The 22,003-nt window shown below is 37.6% G+C and overlaps 1 protein-coding gene across 1 annotated transcript; it reads right to left on the reverse strand.

Annotated features, from left to right (window-relative positions):
* Nucleotides 1–315: 315 nt before the first annotated feature.
* On the reverse strand, nt 316–21,983 carry EXD1 (exonuclease 3'-5' domain containing 1). The gene is made up of 11 exons (XM_043985770.1): nt 18,999–21,983; nt 16,105–16,173; nt 12,973–13,027; nt 12,506–12,639; nt 11,572–11,630; nt 9,745–9,831; nt 9,014–9,118; nt 8,824–8,904; nt 4,562–4,705; nt 3,675–3,866; nt 316–2,916 (listed from the first exon to the last, which is right to left on the reverse strand). The coding sequence occupies exons 1-11, from the start codon at nt 19,129–19,131 to the stop codon at nt 2,404–2,406; spliced, it is 1,572 nt and encodes a 523-aa protein (XP_043841705.1). The 5' UTR covers nt 19,132–21,983; the 3' UTR covers nt 316–2,403.
* Nucleotides 21,984–22,003: the final 20 nt, after the last annotated feature.

Here is a 22,003-nt window from a genome sequence, read left to right on the forward strand (position 1 = left end):
TTCCAACCAACGTTTCCAGGTTTCCACATTGCTACCCCTCATATGCTACTTTCCAATGAAATTGGCCCCCTTGGTGTTCCCTATACAAGCCCACCTGCCCCCTCCACACACTTGCCCTAGCTGCTCCACAGGGCTTGGGCTGCTCTTCCTCTTCATCCTCCCCTGGATAGCCTGGGTTTTCTGACTTCTTCCCTTCCTTTAATACTTGCCACAATGTTGGTTATTTTGTACATAGCATGTGTTTATTTGTATATATTGTAACACCTTCCCTTCAGTAGAATATAAACTTCCCAAAGGCAGAGACTGGTTTGTTTTTATTTATATCTTCAGGACAGGTTGTCTAGAACATAGAAGGCACTTAATAAACATATTCGATTGAATAGAGGTAGCTCTTTTTTTTGTTATGTTACATACATTCTACATATCCATTCAGTTAAGTGTCTTGTCAGTGCTACTGTAACATTGTCCATCAGTCCTTTGCCACCCCCATTATCATGACCTCAGCTCAGATTCCCATCACTTCTAACTGGAGGAGCCAAGATGGCGGAGGAAAGACATTAAACCCACAAGGCTCCTGATACAATCACCTCATCACTTTTAACTGAAGTGATTTTCTAAATTTCTTTGCATATGTCCTATATTTACCTATTTTAGGTGCTTTTATATATCTTTTGCTACACATCATCTACTTTTTTCAGTTATATTCCTCTCTAAGAAAGTCAACACATTGTAAAGAAATATAAAAAGAGATTATGTGAAACTAAAAGGCTTTTCTAATAACAAAACTAAGGGTCCTAGGATAAAAAGAGAATCAGATGACTTGGGAGGGGTATCTGGATAAAATATCTCTGATAAAGATCTGTTATTCAAGATACATAGATTAGGAACAAATAAAAGGACCAAAAGATATTCCCTGATAAATAAAAATTTAAACTGTCTTCAGAATAAGAATTGTAAACTATGAACAACCATGTGAAATGCTCCAAATCAAAACAACTGTGAGGTTTCACCTCACAGGAAACAAACTGGTAAAGATAACAAAAGAAGGAAATAATCACTATTCTGGTGGTTGTGGAAATAGGGGCACAAGGATGCCCCATAGGTGGAATGTGAATTGGTCCAATCATTCTGGAAAGCAATTTGGAACTATTAAATAAACTGACTAAGTTGTCCTTAGTCCCAGGCTTTGTCAAAGGTAGCTGGCAAGTGCCCTAACTCCAATCACTACAATTAGGACGTGAGATACATAAAGTAGCTTTCAAAATACCATGTTCTAAAAATACCTAGTTTTCTTCTGGATTATTTAATAAAAACCAAACTTTGATCCCCACAGCAAACTTTTTGAGAACATCAATTTCCAAAATAAGCTTGTTTATCTTTAATAAACAACATTTTGAAAAAATTGTAAATCCCAAACTACATAAGCTCAACAAACACCTAAGGAAGTACCCAAGCCCAAGTATGAGGACCTCAACTAAGGATTTGAAGAAAAACCCACCCCTTTGATATAATTTATGAAATGAAAACAGTAAGTCAAATTCTTGTGCTAAGCAGTGTATTGCTTTAAGAACAGGGATAAAAAAAAAAGAACAGGGATAAATAAATTGCTGACAGCGTATCACTTTAAGAACAAGGGTAAATAAATCAAGTACAAAGAAACTAAAAGAATTTCCTTGGTAGAAACTTGAAATATAATTCTCTGATGCTTGTTTATAGCACAAAACAAGTAAGTCATTCAAAACAAAGCAGAAAAACCAAGTTAAAAACAATAAAGGTTACAATGTGCCAACAGCAAAGTGCTCTCTATAAGTAACTGACAAATTAAAATTCACCACCTAAATCAAAACTAAACCAAAATTACCAGAAGCACTGAGATGACTTTCTGATAATGAACATAAGATTTTCCTCCTCTTCAAACTTTTTTGTATGCAATTAAGAAATAACTATTTCTGCCACTGGTAACCTTACCATACAATGACATATATGATTCTGAATTGGATTTTCTCCATTATTTAACATGTCTGTTTCCAACCCTCGACAGACACACAAAACCCTAAACAACAACAATTAAAAAAAACAACTAAGGAGTAGATGAAGAAGAGTAAAGAGAGAAAAGATCACATATGAGAGCTGGAAATCACCCACAGAGGAAAACTCTTGCTACACTTACAAAACTATTAAGATGGTAACTTTTCTTACATAGGAGTAGAATGACTATATGCATGCTCCATTACCAGGGGTGTGAGCTAGCTTCCAAGTTTGAAGAGCAACTAGGTTTTATATGTGAATTTAGCTAGGAGTCAGGCTCTTTCAAGGTTGGACAAGAATAAAATTAGGCAACTACAGATCTCTTAAGCGTTAGCTTCTTACAGAAGAAAAAGAGGCATTTTGCTTTCTACATTCTCAATTATCTTCCTTTCCCCCCATCAACAGCAGCTCTATTTTCTCCTGCAAGGACATGCTGGATTGACTCTGTTTTGGTGTATCAGTTTGTTCCTTCCGAGTTACTTTGACATCCTTTGACCCCTGTAGGCCAAGGCAACTGAGTGTCTTTGTGGTAGAGTCACCTGTTTCTGCCTCCTCTGTGGAAGATGAATGTTGATGTTTTGTTCTCACTTGTTTACCATCATATTTTGTTTCTTGTTTCTGCAAACACGTGTCTTCTTGAGCCTGCTGAGGTTTGAGATATTCTAAATCCAAAGCTTTAGGAAGCATGGCTTCTTCAAAAGGCAAAGAACCTCTAGTGCTTTTCTGTTTCCCTTCTTCTTCCATTGCTTTTTCTTTGGGATATATTAGCTGTGGTCTAACCAGGAGACCCTCTGCATTTGTCTTATAATCTTTCATGGCTCGTTCTCTTCGAAGTCTCTGGAAATCCATCAGCTGACGCAACTCCTCTGGCAGCTCCATACATGATGGCTAAGGAAAGAGAATGAAACATTCCTGCCTTTTCCAAACTCTTTAATATAGTATTTGAAATCATCTAATACTTAAAAGCAAGTGCCTACACCTTAAATTACGTTAACACAGTGCCCTCTAGTGACATCAACTAGTATTGAAGATGGAAATTAAATTCATCCACAAATTTTTAAGACCACACCTGGTATGAGTGTGTATATGGGGACAAATAATACCAGAATGTGGCCCCAATGAGAATAATTGACCCCATTAAATGCCATCAATATAAAGTTTGCTATAGCAACTGGGAAACAACTAGGTGTAACCGTAAGAACACTGGTCATGAAGTCACAAAACCTAGATTCAAGTCTTGTTGCTGATCCTTACTGTGTGATGATAGACAAGTCTTTTATTCCCTCTCTTAGTTTCCTCATCTGCAAATGGGGACATTTACATGACCTGCCTCACAAGTTGTTTTTTTTTTTTTAGTGAGGCAATTGGGGTTAAGTGACTTGCCCAGGGTCACACAGCTAATGAGTGTTAAGTGTCTGAGGCCAGATTTGAACTCAGATCCTCCTGACTCCAGGGCTGGTGCTCTATCCACTGCGCCACCTAGCTGCCCCCCTCACAAGTTATTGTGAGGAAAGCATTCTTTAAATCAAAGTGCTCCGTAAATGTTGATTTAGTAAACATTTTAAGTTGAACAATCCCACTGTGCTCTCCCTAAAAAATAAACACTGAGGTCTTTGTCATCTACCCAGAAGCAAAGTTGTGCCTACCTCTGTGCCTCCTAACAGATCTCCAGACCCTTCTCTATAGGTATTTAAGTATGCATCCACCAGTGTGGTCAGGTCAGACATCATCTCATCCAGAAGCAACAAGCGAAGGGGCAACAAATACGTCGTCTCCAGGGCTAGCACTTTCAACAAGGAAGGTGGAAGAGGTCGCAGAAACCATATTTCAGGATTCTCCTATAGCCCCAAAACAATGTCTTTGAATTACAAGCCAATATTTAAGGTTAATGCCTACTTTTAGCTAGGTTTTACTCAAGCGAATATTTAAGGCTAATATCTACTTTCATCCATTTTTTACTCAAAGGACAGCAGCTCTTGGATTATGACCCCATGTTTATTTGATACTTTAGTCAACTATTTCTTAATATTTACTTATAAGGAAGTCTATCACGCTCTACCTTCTCAAATTCCCCCAAATGAGAGAGAGCTGACTTCTAATCAGGTAGAGACTTCTTTACTCAGAGCTGGGCCTAGGAAAGGTAACTCTGAACAGACTTATGGTTCTTGCTGCCATGGGCTAAAGTTTGGGGATCATCATCAGACCTCCCCAGTAGCAAAAGAAATTATCCTTTCTTTGAGAGAAGCAGCTGGGAGTAATTTGATTCCTATTCCCTCAATTAAGAATCTTGCTCCTTTACCCCTAAGCTTTAAAACTGAATGCTTTCAAGAACATCTCTTCAGAAATCCAATAAGATTGGTTTTAGCATGGTTACAAATATTTTTCCAAGCAGGAAAATTAAGAATTTGGTACTATCCATACTTTTAGATTGCATCTAGCCTCTTTCCTGTATACTAAGCTGATCACTTGGCTCAGCAAACACTGAAAAAAGCAATACCATACAGAATATTCTTTGAAAGTCTCTACTAATCACCTGAACCATCTTTCGCTTGTCATCCAGGAAAGAGACACATTTAGGGGACATTTTAAGGTGTCGAATTAAGCTCTCCTGTAAGGTGCTGATGCAATGTGGAAGAAAGCCACCTGTTTCCATGGAAAACTGAAGAACATCAGCCACCTGTTCCATTAAAAATAAAAATAAAAACCATCAAAAAGTGTGTGCACAGTGTGAAAACACTATAAAGTAGAGTTACAAAAACATAAGTCAAATTTATATTTGTGTGACCCAGTTTAAATCATTTATCCTTTTTGGGCCTCAATTTTATTATCTATAAAATACAACGTCTGACTAGGTGGGTTTTATAAGGTCCCTTCTATCTCTAAATCTATGATCCTAGTCTTATTCCATCATGGCATAGATGGTCTGTACACTATATTCAAAGGTTGATTTCTCCAAAAACTAATTATCTAATTCATGAACTATTCTTGCTTAACATTTCTCTTGTGTGTCTTTTTTTTATTATTATTTCAAGGGCCACTAGTATTTTCATTAGAGATACAATAAAGAAGTAAAATTCAAGAACCAAATATGCTTGTTGTTAATGATTCAGGTTAAGATTTGATAGAGAAAATGCCTGGAATGAATGTTAAAAATAATCTTGGCCCGGGGGGGGGGGGGGGGGTCAGCTAGGTGGTGCAGTGGATAAAGCACTGGCCTTGGATTCAGGAGGACCTGAGTTCAAATCCAGCCTCAGACACTTTACACTTACTAGCTGTGTGACCCTGGGCAAGTCACTTAACCCTCATTGCCCCGCGCCCCCCCCCCCCCAAAAAAAGGATCAAGCTCAGCAAAAATAATCTTAGGAGCAGCTGGGTGGCATAGTGGATAGAGCAGCAGCCCTGGAGTCAGGAGGACCTGAGTTCAAATTTGACCTCAGACACTTGATATTTACTAGCTGTGTGACCCTAGACAAGTCACTTAACCCCAATTGCCTCACCAAAAAAACCAAACAAACAAAAAACCAACCCAAAAAATAATCTTATCCACAGACTCCATTACAGATAATGAGATTATCAAAATCTAAGTCTCAAACTCCTGCTTCCTGGTCTATGGAGATCTGAGAGAAGTATGAAAAGGTTACACCAAGTTCATCTTTACAAGAGATTTATATATATGTAGGCACAAGGCAAGGACAACAGAAGACTTGGGGATAATGCTAATAATGCCAGGAGAATAACTCCTTAGCAAAGAGTGGTACTTTTTCTTGGGCTGAGGGGTAAGCACGAAAGCAATCCCTTACTTAATGAAATAGCCTGAAGATCAGAAAGGTCCTGAAAAAAAAGAGAGAGAAATAACACAAAGGTTTCTACATGAAGAGCCACAACAAACAAAAACCAATCTATGGTTTCAATGAACAGAGACTTGATCTTTCTGGGGTTGCTGCCCCACAAAATGTATACAAACTTTTAGTTTATTATATTTGCTGTTGAGGTGAGATTAATTTTATTTCCTGTCCTAAAAAGCCTTCAGGCTCAAACCCCCGTATTGGCACAAACCTGGTGGCCTAAAAGAAGTTTTAAAAGGCCTACTAAAAATCAATGTGAAATTAGCTGCTTGAATTTATTTGCTCTCAAAGGCCAAAACCAGAAATTTAATTTCCTTTTAGATCTGGACTACCAGGATTTGGCTAAGATTATCCTACATTCTAAGGAAAACAGATTATTTGAGATAGACACTATCTCGATGCTATTAGGGAGCATATTTCATTCCCTGGCTTTGCCCCGTTTAGACTTGCAAACCTCATTCACAAGCATCCTGACCCTCACAAGTGAATCATTTTCCATCTCCTGGCACTGTATTTATAAAGTGAGCACTAAAAACCATGATTTCAGATGTCTATATACAAATGCACAAAGTACAGGTGACTAGTAAAATGACCTGGAGATTCTGATGTGAAGAGGCCAATTTTACTTCACAGTTGGTTATTCCTAAGACTTCATGGGATAAAACCCATGACTAAGATATGGCTCTAAAGGAAGAAAACAAGGAGAAAGAGAAGACAGGTATAGAACAGCAACATCTAGGCATACCCATAAAAGGAAATCTGAGAACTAGAAGGGGGAAACATTAGGGTGAAAATTAGAGAAGCAAAAGTGGCATCCTCTGAACTGGAAAGAACAAAACAAAAATGACTAACAGAGTATTAAAACTTAAGATGCTTATAAGAACATTTTGCTTTTGTCAGAGCTCTGCTCAAGTCAGCAGATTAATAAGAACTCCAGCCTCAGGTTGCTGCAAGAACCTGCAGATGGGGTTGCTAACCCAATCCATCAGTGATCTCTGAAGGATTGCTGAGAAATGGAGAGGTACCATGGGCCAAGGGAGAAAACATTGTAGAATATGCAGTTAAATAAGTCTTTTTCTCTTTTGGGGGATGTCTTTGGGCTATAAACCTAGCAGTGGTATTGCTGGATCAAAGGGTATGCACAGTTCTATAGCCCTTTGGGCATAGTTCCAAATTGCTCTCCAGAATGATTGGATTTTTTCACAACTCCACCAACAGTGGATTAGTGTCCCAGCTTTCCAACATCCAATATTTTCCGTTTTTGTTATATTTGCCACTCTGATTGGTGTGAGGTGATACCTCAGAGTTGTTTTAATTTGCATTTCTCTGATCAATAGTGAGACCAGCAGTTAAGAGAAATCTGCAAGGCATGGGGTGGTAAGCTCAATTTAAGTTCCTAGTAAAGTTCTAAAACGTTATTAAAGATAGTAAATATCTAAAAAGAAAAACATGGCTTAATCAATTCAGATAATAATGGACTAATTTCACTTCATAATTTGACACAGGGTTACTAAACTGGAAGAAGAAGAGAATGCCACAAACAACTTTTACCTAGAAATCAAAGTACTCAACAGTCTCTCAATATATGGATAAGACAAATGGAGGTGAAACCATAGTATAGTTAGGTAGATTTAGATTCTTGAGTTGATATCAAATTGTATGGAGGTCTTTAGTGGAATGCCCAAGGATTCTGTTCTTGTTCCTCTGCTACCTCACATTTATCAGTGACTTAGATGAAGTAATGTGATGCTTATCAAATCTGTATATGATAATAAACAAAAGTTGAGAACTATCTTTACATGTAATGGAAAAAATAAAATACCTCATACATTAAAAAAAAAAAAAGAAAAAAAAATCTGTATATGATACAAAGCTGGAAGGGATAACTAACAATAAATACCAAAAAGCTCTTGACAGACTAAAACAATGGACCAAATAAAAAAAATGCAATTACTAAAGACATGTAAATTCCTACATATGAGTTCAAATATTATAACATTCCAAGAACAGTTTTCTGAAAAAGATCTGGGAATTTTAGATATATGTAAATTCAACATGTCACCAGGGAAATATGAAACACCAACTTATGGGCATGATCTTAGGCTATACTAAAGATGGAACAGTGTTCAGAACAAGGGAGGTAATAACCCCACTATACTGTGCCCTGCTTAGGCCACAGCTGGAGGACTGCTTTCTGTTTGGGGTTCCATGTTTTAAGATGGACTGCACTGTTCTTAAACTGAAGAGTATCCATAAGAAGATAACTAGAATAGCAAAGGGCCTCAAGGTCATGTCATTAGGTTTGAAATAAGGAAATACTTCCTAACTGTCCAAAAGCTTCATGGGATGCCTCAGGAAGTACAGTGGAGGTATCAAAGAAAGGATAGATGAACACATATGAGGGAAACTGCAGAGGGAATTAGAAGTCTTTGAGTTCCCTTTCAATTCTGAGATCTTGTGATTCACTGCCAGATTTCTGAATTTCTCCTTTTTACACAGTGGGATCGGCCATTCAGCATAACAAGGTTTTGATTTTATTTGTTGTCATATTTCTTTAAAGTGAACTTAGAAAAAATAATCATATATCTCCTATACTAAAAAGTGACTCATTATTCTTTTGAATCAGAACTATAACATTTCCTTTACTGTCTTCTATGAATACAAACCCACAAAATACACATATTCCAATAGACTTCTATATGCCAGAGGAGATTATACAGTGAAATAGTGACAAGACTAATGAGCTGAAGAAGACAAAGACCCATGCTGGAGTGCTGCCTCTGACACTTGCTATAAATGTAACTTCAGGCAAATAAGTTCCTTCTCTGGGCCTCAGACTTATCTGTACAATAGGGATAGTACTACTACACTCCCTGCTTCCCTGGGTCACGGGGAAATGTTTTGCAAAGCATACTACACTGTAAATGTCAGATTTTATTATTTCACACACCTGTGTGTCAAATACATTGGAAAGAACAATTCCATACTGGTGAGAAAGGCAGTCAGAAAGCCAACGACAATCATGAATAACCTGAGGAACAAGAAAACAAGGTGACCAGGACCTGAGTGATACCACAAACATGATTCTCAGACTACCCGCCACCTTCATTCCCTATATCAGGAGAGCTACTTATACTCACCTTCAAAATCTTCCTATCTTCTAACACCATCTGAAGTCCATTATTGAAAGCTCGACTTCCCAAAAGGAAAATGTCAAATAAATAAACCCGACTACTAGTTGCCACCTATAAAAAAACATCCAGACACATGAACCCCAGGACTGAGAAGTTGTGGAAGAAACGGGAAGAAGTTGTGGAAGAAAGGGTTCAAGGACTGAATAATGGGGAAGGATGTAACAAAAAGTTTGACGTCCATGTTTTTATGCTATGGAATATGTTTATAAATATTTTTCAAAGCAGGTTTACAATTACTTGAGAAAGGAACCATAAACAATCTGTGCTATTTTCTTTTACCCCCCCTTTTTGGGGGGGCTATTTTCAAAGGAAAGAGACATAGTGTTTATACAAATAACCTTTTCTCTGCAAATATTCGGATCCCATTTATGTTTTTACTATTTACCTTTAATAGTTTAGTAATCCCCTTCAAAAACAAAGATTCAGGAGGAATGAGGAATAGTATATAATTGCTACTAGATAATAACTATTTGCCAATATGAACGTAGCATTGTGCTAGGTGTCTGTCACAAAGTTTCACAAGGCAAAAACTGTTTATCCAGACGCTTACATTTTAAATGGGCAACAAAAATTTGACAAGTGTCAATATAGCTTAGAATCCTCTGAGGTAGATAAGTTAAAAAAAAAAAGATAAGTTGATAACCAGTTTCCAGTTTCCAAATAAATCTTTTCTTTACCTGAAGCCAACAGAGTTTCCCATGACGACACAAATTAACTCCTTCAGCTGCTACACTCAGGACACTCTGTTTCTTGATGTGCAGCATCTAGTAACAACCAAAAGAAAACAGTTCCTAGAAATGCTCAGGCTAATCAACAAAGCAGTGGGATATGAGCAGGACACAGGTTTTAGCAATGAGAGATTTTTCACATAAAGTAAATGTCCACAATTTGGTGAACAAGTTATCTTATAAAACTTGCCTTACCAAACCTGCATTAAGCATTGCTTCTTTGCTTCATTGGTAAATTCAGCAAAGAAACCCTAACCTGGGAAATGAACTACATTTACAAGCCAGGATAAAAGGAACAGAAACTAAAACAGCTCCCTTACCACGAATGCTATAGCTGCTTTTTGTTGTTGTTTCATTATTTAGAATTTTATTTTATTTATTTTTATTAATAAAGTATTTTATTTTTTCCCGTTACATGTAAAGATAGTTTTCAACTTTTGTTTACACAAGCTTTCCAATTTCATATTTTTCTCCCTCCCTCCCCCCACCCCTAGACAGCAGGTAATCTGATATAGGTTTATGTGTATATATATATATATATATATATATATATATATATATATATATATATGTATGTATGTATATATATATGTATGTATATATATGTGTATATATACATACATATATATATATATATACACACACACACACTAACATTAAACATATTTCTGCATTAGTCATGTTATAAGAGAAAAATCAGAGCAATGACGAAAAACCTCAAAATAGAAAAACAACAGTACCAAAACCAAAAGAAATAGTATGGTTCATTCAGCATCTATACTCCACAGTTCTTTTCTCTCTTTTTCCTGGATTTGGAGATCTTCTTCTATCATGAGTTCCCTGGAACTCTTCTGTACCATTGCATTGGTGAGAAGAATACAGTCCATCACAGTAGATCAACACATAATGTTGATGATACTGTGTACAATGTTCTTCTGGTTCTGCTCATCTCACTCATTATCGGCCCACACAAGACCCTCCAGGTTTCTCTGAACTCCTCCTGCTCATCATTTCTTACAGCACAATAGTATTCCATTGTTAGAATTTTATTTTTTTCCAAATTACATGTAAAAACAAATTTTTACATCATTTTTATAGCAGAGAAATTTCAAGATTCAAGTCATCAATACCAAATTCTACAATGCTGTTACTTATATTTGTATAGCGTCTTTCTTCAGAGGAACTAAAACACTCTACAGAGGCAACATAACATGATACGGTGGAGAGAATGCTGGATTAGAAGCCAGAGAACCTGAGATCTAATCCTAGCTCATCCATTTATTCTCTGAGACTTTGGACAAGTCATGTATTGTCTCAGAAACAATTTCCTAGATTGTAAAGCTGATGGAGGAAAGAGGAAGAAAAAGGTAAGATGATTTCCTAAAGTCCCTTCCAGCTCTAAATCTATTATAATAATGAAAAGGAGAGAATTTAAAACATATTTTCTTGTTGAGTGACTGAAGAAAACAGAATTGAGAATACAACCAAGTCTCTTCAAATCTACTATGCTATAGAATGGACTCATGCTTCAGGTCTCAGGTGTTGAATCTCTAAGATACTTTCCAATTATAAGTTTCTATAAATTTGAGGTTCCTTTTATTAATCATTAAACCAAAATAATTTCTTTGAACCCTAAAATTACTCAAATTAACGAACTCTGGAGGAAATAAGAGCTAATCAATGGGCAAAACTATCTAAGATATTGCAGAATTTTGGCCAGTAATGTTAATTTATAGAGCATAGAAGAGATGGAAAAGAATTATAAGTAATACTTACAGCAGAACCAAACTTTTGTTGGAACTGATTAACTACTATGTAAGTCACATCTTCTTCATCTGAATGAGAAAGACAGTGTTACAGACAAATCTCTCTTCAACAATGGAACTGACTCTCCAAATTTGGCCATATTCATGCACCTTCCCTTTTTGCAAATTGAATACCAAAAGAATCTTTGTTATTGTCGGTCAAAGCCTATCCACTATCCCCACATCTATACTCCGAAAATAGGCACAGGAAAGAGAATACCAGTGACAATTTCCTCTGATATTTCAATAATGTTTTCATCCTTGTAAAGAATCTTTTAAAAAATCCTCTCTGGTTTAGGCCCCATGTTAATTTCACAATAATTCTCACAGTAACAGAAAATAATCTAGTCTTAAACAAATTTGGAAGCCAGGGTATGAATAAAAAGTCCATGTCTTATCCAAATGGCTATCCCATCCATCAGTTTGTATTATGTTGCTGAGTCATTTTTTCAGTCATGTCTGAGTCTTCAAGAGCCCATTTGGAGATTTCTTGGTAAAGATACTAGCATGGTTTGCCATTTCCTTTCTTCAGCTCATTTAACAGATGAGAAACTGAGGCAAACAGTTAAATGACTCGCCCAGGGTCACCTGGCTACTAAGGGTCCTAGATCACATTTGAACACAGGAAGAGGCGTCTTCCTGACTCCAGGCCTGGCATTCTGTGCACTATGGCGCCATCTAGTAGTCAGTTTGTATTATATATTAAACCTATTTTCAATACCACGTTATTTTATTGTGTACCCAGAGGAAATGGTGCAGGTTAAAATTTTTCAGGAGTAATCTTGCTTTCGTTAGGACAATCAACACTAGGTCAAGTCCCAAAAAGTTTTAAGCCATAATAAATGTCATTCTGCAAAATGTATAGCATAAGATCCTGACTTCCAGGCCCACTATCAATTAATTACCTGATGGACTGTATTTTAAGTCATTCAGCAGGGTGATGGTATGTGACTCAAGGGAAGGAGAAATGGAATCATTCATACTCTGGTCTGCTTCTTTCACTTTGTCCATCCTTGTTCCTTCTGTATTTAGGCTATCCCTACATTAAGACAACACTTGGGCTTTTATTCTCTGTCATTGACATAAATAGATTTTGCAGGCCCTATAAGGGTACACACTATATATAGCAGATGCTTAATAAATGCTTACTGACTAAATCTAATAAAAGGGACCTAGTTCTTCTAGCTTAGACTCATTTAAGAAAGAAAAATTGCCTACAAAATGGAAAAAAGCCACCCCCACATCCCTAAAAAATTTTTTTTACATCGAAACAATTTATTTGACAGGAAAGGCTTTTCATCCTGACCAGGGTTTCATTAATGGACATATTCCTAAAACACCATGATTTTAAAAAATGATTCCTTCTCCATACCTGACAGAAGCTATCTTTTCTCCTACTCCTTGTTCCACATCATCCAGCAGTTCCACTAAAAAAAAAAAAAGTTTCCAACAGTTCCCCACATAGAAACCATCATAATCCCCTGAAAAACACACCCTGATCTTGGTAGCCTACACAAGAAATAAACTTTGAGAAACAAAGTTTTATTGATGCCTTTTGCTTTTATACAACTTTCCCTTCTCTATATATTCCTCTTCTCTGCAATGATCCTTTTCTTCTAATAAAGATTTTTAAAGAAATCAAAACCAAATAAGACCTGTCTGATATCATATGTTAACAGGCCACCCCCCTCCCCCCCCCCCAGTCCTCCCACTATCTATACAATGAAGAAGGTAAATTTTCTTATCTATTCTCTCGGCCAAACCTGGTCATTATTATTATAGTGTTGTTTCATTTTATTTAAGAATTACATATTTATGTATACTTGTTGTCGAGTAGTTACCAGAAGAAAGAATTAGTCACAATACAGTCACCTCCAAATTTTCCATGCAGTCCAAGGACCATTTGCTCCCTTCGATGCCAGTTTCTTGGGCAGCTTTTCAGCTGTCCCAACAATGGCTGGGATCACTCTGTCCTTCTTTCCTCCTGGCTCTTTCAAAGCATTTGTGGTAACTCAACTGAATTATAAGGCTCTTTCCCTTTATTTACCTACATTTGCTAAGTCATCCTCTTTTATATTACAAACTTTTTATATTATTTTAAGTTATCCATGGCAAGATTTCTCTCCATTAATGTAGACCAATGAATTACCTCTATTGAAACTACTTTTTTTCAGAGTTTACCAAATGCTCTAATTATTCAATCTAATGGCCTTTTCTCAATCTTCCTCTTCCATGATCCTGGCACAGCTTTCCATAGTCATGACCAATTCATCCTCCTCCATTTTCTTTATTTCCTAGATTTTCATAATAATGCTTTCTCCCTGTTCTCCTCCAACCTGTCTGAACATTTCTTCCCACTCTCTACTAATTTATTACCTTTGAAGCACAAGTGTCTCCTGGGGCTCTCTGTCTTGAAAGATTTTCTCTGCTTATTATACATTCTCTCCTTTTATGTGATCTACTCAAGTCCATTACACATACCCTTATTATCTCTCTTAGATTCTAGACCTGCATCTTCAACAACCTACTAGCCATATCCACCACTAGCACTTCAAATTCAGCATCTCTTAAAATGTATTCTTTATCTCTCCCTCCCCTCCTCTTCTAAACTTCCCTGTTTCTATTGTTAATAACACCATCCTCCCAAGTACTTAGGTTCAAAATCTTGGGGTCATACTTGACTCTCACATATAATCAGCTGACAAATCTAATGGATTCTAGCTCTACAACATCTCTTATCTCTCTTCCTTTTCTCCACTAATACAACTATCACTCTACTTCAGGCACTTATTAACTCTTGGCAAAGCAATTACAAAAAGCTCCTAAATGGTCTTTCTACTTTCAGTTGATCTCTTTCGTGATATAACTTCGGGCCTCCACACCAAATGTTTTTAAGCCATAGGCCTGACCATGTTATTCTTCTGGTCATATATGCTCAGTAGACCCGCTACTGCCTTCAGGATTAAATGCAAACTCCTTGGCCTAGAAATTAAGACCCCATTGCTACCACCATCCAACACCAAACTACTGTTCACTTTACCTCCATTCATATACTTTTTTTTTTTTGCAGGGCAATGAGGGTTAAGTGACTTGCCCAGGGTCACACAGCTAGTAAGTGTCAAGTGTCTGAGGCCGGATTTGAACTCAGGTACTCATGAATCCAGGGCCGGTGCTTTACCACTGCGCCATCTAGCTGCCCCCCATTCATATACTTTTTAAGGCAAACTAGATTACCTGTCATTTCACCAAACTCAACATACTGCCTTCAACCTTTGTGTAGCCACACAGGTCATACCCTTCATAGAAGAATGCACTCCATCTCAGATTTTGGGGAATTTTTTATTCTCATTTAAAGCTCATGTCAGGCATCACCTCCTCCCCTACCACCCCCTACCCCTGAGGCAATGAGGTTTAAGACACTTGCCCAGGGTCGAACAGCTAGCAAATGCCAAGTCTCTGAGGCCAGATTTGAACTCAGGTCCTCCTGAATCCAATGTCGGTGCTCTATCCACTATGCCACCTAGCTGCCCCATCACCCCCTTTTGTGAAGCATTTTCTAATCTACACGTGTCCTCTTTCTCTTCAAACTTCTCTTTAACCACTTTGCTATTAATACCAATCTGATATCATATTTAATCTGAGTACAAATATTTAATCTCCTCCAGTAGAATGTAAGCTCCTCAAGGGCAGGGAAGTTCTCATTTTTGCTTTTATTACCTGGAGTGCTGAGATGCTTAATTAATTTACTTTTGTTGAAATGAATTTAACAAACTAATGTACAGTGAGATTCTATGGGACAATGCTTCCAAAAAGTATGAAAAGGTAAAACTAGGGCAGCTAGGTGGATAGAGCACCAGCCCTGGAGTCAGGAGGACCTGAGTTCAAATCCAGCCTCAGACACTTGACCCTTACTAGCTGTGTGACCCTGGGCAAGTTACTTAACCCCAATTGCCTCACCAAAAAAAAAAAAGAAAGAAAGAAAAGGTAAAACTAGACATTCCAGTAACTTTGTTTAAAGCATTCCTTAATCTTTCTTTTAAAAACATATTATCGGGGGTGGGGGGGTGGCTAGGTGGCACAGTGGATAAAGCACCAGCCCTGGATTCAGGAGTACCTGAGTTCAAATCCAGCCTCAGACACTTGACCCTTACTAGCTGCGTGACCCTGGGCAAGTCACTTCATCCCCACTGCCCCGCAAAAAAATAAAAACAAACCAACAAAAACATATTATCAGGGCAGCTAGGTGGCCCAGTGGATAAAGCACTGGCCCTGGATTCAGGAGGACCTGAGTTCAAATCTGGCCTCAGTCACTTGACATTTACTAGCTGTGTGACCCTGGCAAAGAAAAAAAAAAATCAAAACATATTATCAAGAGTCTAAGATAATAATTCCCATTATAATAAAATAAAGTAACACTACCCCTTTATTCCAAATATTGGAGAACCAAACATCAGTGTACTAATAGGGCAAATAGCAATCTTACTGTTCAAGATGAAATACTCACCATTCATAATCTCATGGCCAAAAAACATCTTCACTCCTGGGACACTTCGGCCAGTCTCCAAATTCTTGACTACATTTTTGAAAAAATATGTTAATGAAATATTATATGTTAACAAGAATAATGGGGCAGCTAGGTGGCGCAGAGGATAGAGCACCGGCCCTGGAGTCAGGAATACCTGAGTTCAAATCTGGCCTCAGACACTTAACACTTACTAGCTGTGTGACCTTGGGCAAGTCACTTAACCCCAATTGCCTCACTAAAAAAACAACACAAGAATAATGAAACTGCCCCAAACCTATAAAATATCTTGCCTCTCAAAAGCTTAAAATACTTAAATTTGTTATATAACATAAAAGTACTAGCATACTGTCTCTACAAGAAAAGTTAAAAATGAAAATTAAGTTATAGCCTTGAATAATAGAGAAGAAAGACATGGTGATCACAGAATATACCAATAGGAACCAGACAGACTGGTAGTACTGCAAAACTTATAATATTCTCTATTTTAGACTCTTTTCTAGGTCAAAAAAACCCTTAAAAGAAATCTGTGCTCAATTTTGCAACATTTTCCCATTTCACTAAGCTTACATAGTGCTAAATGCTCTTTGAGCACACAAATCTTAATTTTCACGAATAATAATCAGGTCAAATCACAGGTCTGAAATGTGGATGGGTAAAGGAAAGAAACTTCAATATCAGTTTTTAAATATTTAGTATTCTTTGGATGGAGGAATAAATTATAACATACAATACTGACTGACATTGACAACTCTACCCCCCTCCCCCAAACACATATCCTCCATTCCCCACATGTCCAAGTATAAACTTGAAAATTCAGGTAAATCTGTAACTATTTCAGACAAAAGAAGACTAAACTAGAACTGTTCTAATAGATAATGCAGACAATTGCTTTGACAGTAGAGATTAATTTTATAATACTTTTGATTGTGTAGAATTAGTTTTCAAAATGATTTTATATTAATGATCTCACTTGAGACCCACAATAGACATGTAAGTTTTTCATCAACTGCATATTCTGGGGCAGCTAGGTGGCACAGGGAATAAAGCACAAGCCCTGGATTCAGGAGGACCTGAGTTCAAATCCGACCTCAGACACTTGACACTTATTAGCTGTGGGACCCTGGGCAAGTCTCTTAATCCTCATTGCCCTGCAAAAAACAAAACCCAAAAAAAGTGTTAATAATAATAGTTAATATTTGTTGTCGTTGTCCTTCATTTTCTTTTTTTTTTTTTAGTTTTGATTTCTTTATTGGAAAACTTCCTGTTCATATCCTTTGACAATTTTTCAATTGGGGAATGACTTGCATTCTTTTTTTTTTTTTGTAATAGAGTATTTTATTTTTTCCCCATTACATGTAAAGATAGTTCTCAACTTTTGTTTATACAAGCTTTCCAATTTCAGATTTTTATCCCTCCCCTAGACAGCAGGTAATCTGATATATATATATATGTATATATATACATATATATATATATATACACACACATACATAATAACATCAAACATATTTCAGCATTTGTCCTTCATTTTCAAAGAGGACCATGACATCTGCGTGATGCACTGGATAAGATTTAAATGAGGGAGTGCTGTGCAGGGTCACCAACCTCACTTTCTCCTCCAGAACCATCTGGGTCCAGTGGCAAGATATGCTTCAGTATGACTGGAGATGGCCCTGGATGTTTAAGGCAATTAGGGTTAAGTGACTTGCCCAGGGTCACTCAGCTTGTGTCTGAGGTGAGATTTGAACTCAGGTCCTCCCAACTTCAGGGCCAGTACTCTATCCACTGTGCCACCTAACTGCCCCTAATAGTTTATATTTATAGCTTATGTAAACCATAAGATTCACAAAGTTGTGGTAATAAAGTACTATATCCCCTTTCATAAATGAGGTACTGAGCATCACAGTAATTAAGTGACACATGTAGGGTCACACAGTCAATTAGTGTTGGGGCCAGGACATAATTCTGAGTCCTCCTACACTATGCTCCACTGTGCTCTACTATGCCTCTTACAAATGGATTGTGTTCTAAAAGTTCATTTGTAAATACACTTTGAAATTTGGAATTCACTTTTCCACAGAAATCATGTTATAGCTAACCTAGAATTAAGGCCAAAAAAAGCTATTTAACATGAAGAAAGAAATGGCAAACCACTCCAGTATCTTTGCCAAGAAAATATAGGGCTAAGAATGATCATATAGCAAACGACAGAACTAGACTTAGGGGATTTAGCACTTTACTAAGTAGTTGCCTGGATTTGTCATTTAACTAGCTGAGTAAACCTGGCCAAGTCAGTATCTCTTCACCTTACATTTCTTACCTGTAAAACAAGGTAATTGGACTAAATGATTTCTAATCAAACTCGAGTTTTGATTCTGTGAATTTAACATTCTAGGCAAATGAAGAATGTGAATTAGAATATTTTTTCACTTTAATGGAAAAAAGGAATATAGAAACACAGGCAAAACTCTTATAGAGTTATAGAGCTGTTGTGCAAATCATTATGTTATGATGCTCCTGTGTTCAGAAAAAGATTTCTAACCTTCCAATTTCCCTCAAAATAGAGAACACCTCAATTACCAAATGATCATAATGGTATCAATTAAACCTTAATCATAGTTTGCTTAAGAAAATAGTAAGCAGGGGGCCCCTAGGTGGCACAGTGGATAAAGCACTCGTCCTAGATTCAGGAGGACCCAAGTTCAAATCCAGCCTCAGACACTTGACACTTACTAGCTGTGTGACCCTGGGCAAGTCACTTACCCCTCATTGCCCTGCCCCAAAACAAAACAAAACAAAAAAAAAAAGAGAGAGAGAGAAAGAAAGAAAAAGAAAATAGTAAAGCAGAAGACTAAAAACAAAAACAATAAGACCTTTTTTCAGAACAATAATCTTGCTAGGGTCCACATGTTGAAGCACTCCCTGAAAGATGCCACAGACTAAAGTGATTTTCACCCTTCTACCCAAAATCTGGTTTAAGAAATGATAATCAGTGCTGGGATCCATCCTGTTTGATAGTGAAAACAAGTCTTCAAGCCTTCAGTTTCCTTAAATTTCTAAGCAGTTGAAAATCAAAAAGAAAATGTGGTAAGATTTTTTTTGCTATTGGTTTTTCCTTTTCTTATACCTGAAAGAGACAAAGAAAAGAATAAGAATTATAAGTTTGCTATAGTTATTAAGTTCCTATTATATGAGCAAGTACTATGCTATGGGATCTCTCAGTAAGTAAATAATGATTCTTTGTCAGAAATATACCATCACAAACACCAACCGAAAGTAATATAGGAAAATTCTCTTTCTTCCTTAACTAAAAGGTCAAGCAGACAGCACCTTAAGGCAATTTATATAGCTAAAGAGTACTCCAAAATAAGAGCAGATAGGAAAAAACCAACATTGGCAAATTGTTTTCCAAAACATTATTCGTTTCTGTTTAATCAGTCTGACATTCAAAAAAGCATAACTACAATGCATGACTCTAGGTAAATAAACAGGTATCTCTGAACCCAATACACAGATGCAGGACTGCTGGAAGAATGTTGAATAAATGCTAACACTGAACACAGAACATTACATGCTATCCTGCATACAGCACAATCTCCAAGTCCTATATGTCAAAATATATCACAAGCACAGAACAAAGCAAAAGATCATTAACTTTAAACAAATTATTTTTTGGTTCTTTTTTTCGAAGTTGAATAGGTAAGATTTACAAGTAACAGAAAGGGAAAAGAAACTGGAGAAAATTGATTTGAACAAAAAGTAAGACAAAAATGCAATTTCCTCCTATTATCCCCTCACTTTATTTGTTCTGTTCCAAATCTTTCCTTTACTATGGCTAAGGCAAAAATTAAGCTAAGTAATAATAAAACCACAATAGGCTTTTGCAATTATATATTTTATCATGTACATCATTTATATAGAATAAGCTGGTGAACATAATTTAAACTCAACACCTTGAAGAAAGTCATCCAAGGTGCACAAAAGATTAAAATGCAAACATATACTTAATATTTCAAGGACCCATGATTTCGCTGAGTACTCCCTCCAGACTATTAACTCCTCCACCTGAGTTGTCTTTTGAGTTGCTTTAACTGAAATATGTATGTTCTATTGCCAACTTTCTCCTTAAGATGATAACCATATAGTTTGGAGGCTAGAATACTATAACTTTCCCATCTCGATAGGGGCTTCCAGAGCTTTTGTTCCCGGTGGCAGTTTTGAATATCTCCAGGTTCGCCCCTGTCAATATTGGGATACAGTGGAGGAGGTCCCCTCAAAAATTAAAAGCAGCAGCCCATTTTTTTCAACCATCTAGGCTAAAAGGTAGCTAATTCGAAATCTACACAAAAAATTCTATTCTTCTAGAAATGGCTTAAAAGTTTTAAATGTAAACGTGTTTCTAAAAAAAAAAAGAAAAATCCAAAATATGGATAATTAGGAAATAGAAATAATCCTATGATCTGCTGGATTTGCTGGTAAAAAGCAAACAGAAACCTTAGGAAATAGCAACAATGGAAAGCTAAATAGAAAGCTACAATCCAAAACAATCAAGATTGAGCAGGATAAGAATTGGGAAAACAAATAATAGGATCATGTATTTAAAACTGGAAGTTCTCAGATCTGACTTCACAATTTTATAGATAAGGAATGGGAGACATCAACAATAAAGCAAGCTTAAAATGAAATGCCTATCTTTTCCAAGGCTGTTATGATTTTCCTAGCCAACCATAAAAATCTACAGTGCAAAAAGAAGTCCCTTGGTTCCTTCACGAGCTATTCCATCACTTAAAGACCCCCCAAAAAAAAGAAAAAGAAAAGAAAAAAAGAATAAAAAAATAGACCACTCTGAGAGATGAAAACTACTGGCAACAAAAAGGAGTGGTTTTCAAGGCCTAGTTGGGCAAGCATTTCCTTCTTTATTTACCAGTGAAATAAAGAAAATTAGTGACCTGCTGGTGCTTCACAAATTCAACCCCTTTTCTGATTAGGGGCAAAAGGATTATTTATACTACAGAGCCGAGGGTGGGAGAGGTATCTGACGCCCAAGTCGGTGACTATTCAAGGTACAGCTAGGAGGCACAGGAGGGGGCAACAAGGTAGGTAAGGGGAGCAGAAAAAAGGGGTGCGGTCGCGGGCCAAGGTCGGTATTTCTCGAGGCCGCGAAGGGCTGGGGGCCCAGACAGGGATAAACTCGGACCAGGACGTCGTTACCCGGGAGGTCAGAAGAGCCAGGCCCGGGCTGGGAAGCGAATAAGGGCTGGAGGTGAAGAGCAGCGCGCTGGACCGAGCTCTGCGTCGCCGCGGACCAGATCCGGGTCCGACCGTGGTACACAGCGGTGATCCTCGTGCTCGTGAAGGACTCGGCCCACTCCCAGCTAGTCCGACCCCGTTCGCTGGTGCCGGAGCGAACTCGTTTCCACGTGAGCCAATCAGCGGGAGCCAATGAACGCGCGCCCCCGGCGGCGGGAGCGAAGCCGTACGTCACCAGAAATCAGAACCCCTCAACTCCCGGCTTGCAGTTCTCTAGCGAATTGGACTAAAAAAAGGGTTTGGATTGGTTCCCCCACGTCCCATCGTGCCAGCACCTGTATGCTGGGACTCGTAGTCACCTTTTTCCCAGACTATAGAAGGGACCAGGCCTCGAAGGAGCAAAAAAAAAAAAAAAAAAAAAGGAGGCGGGGAGAAGATTGCACTTTAACCTCATTTTTGAGGTCACCTTGTCAGTCCACTACCTTTTGGCTTACAGGTGGCTACGCGCCTCTTGAATTGCCCCCTTTAAGGCCAGGCGGCCTGGTTTCGGGGGGCGGAGTTCTTCCCGCTATAGACTAGAACTGAGGAAGGCGCTCGGCAATTCCCGCACGGGGTCAGCGGCCGGCTG

Source organism: Dromiciops gliroides, chromosome 2, assembly GCF_019393635.1.
Source record: "Dromiciops gliroides isolate mDroGli1 chromosome 2, mDroGli1.pri, whole genome shotgun sequence".
Lineage (NCBI taxonomy): Eukaryota > Metazoa > Chordata > Mammalia > Microbiotheria > Microbiotheriidae > Dromiciops > Dromiciops gliroides.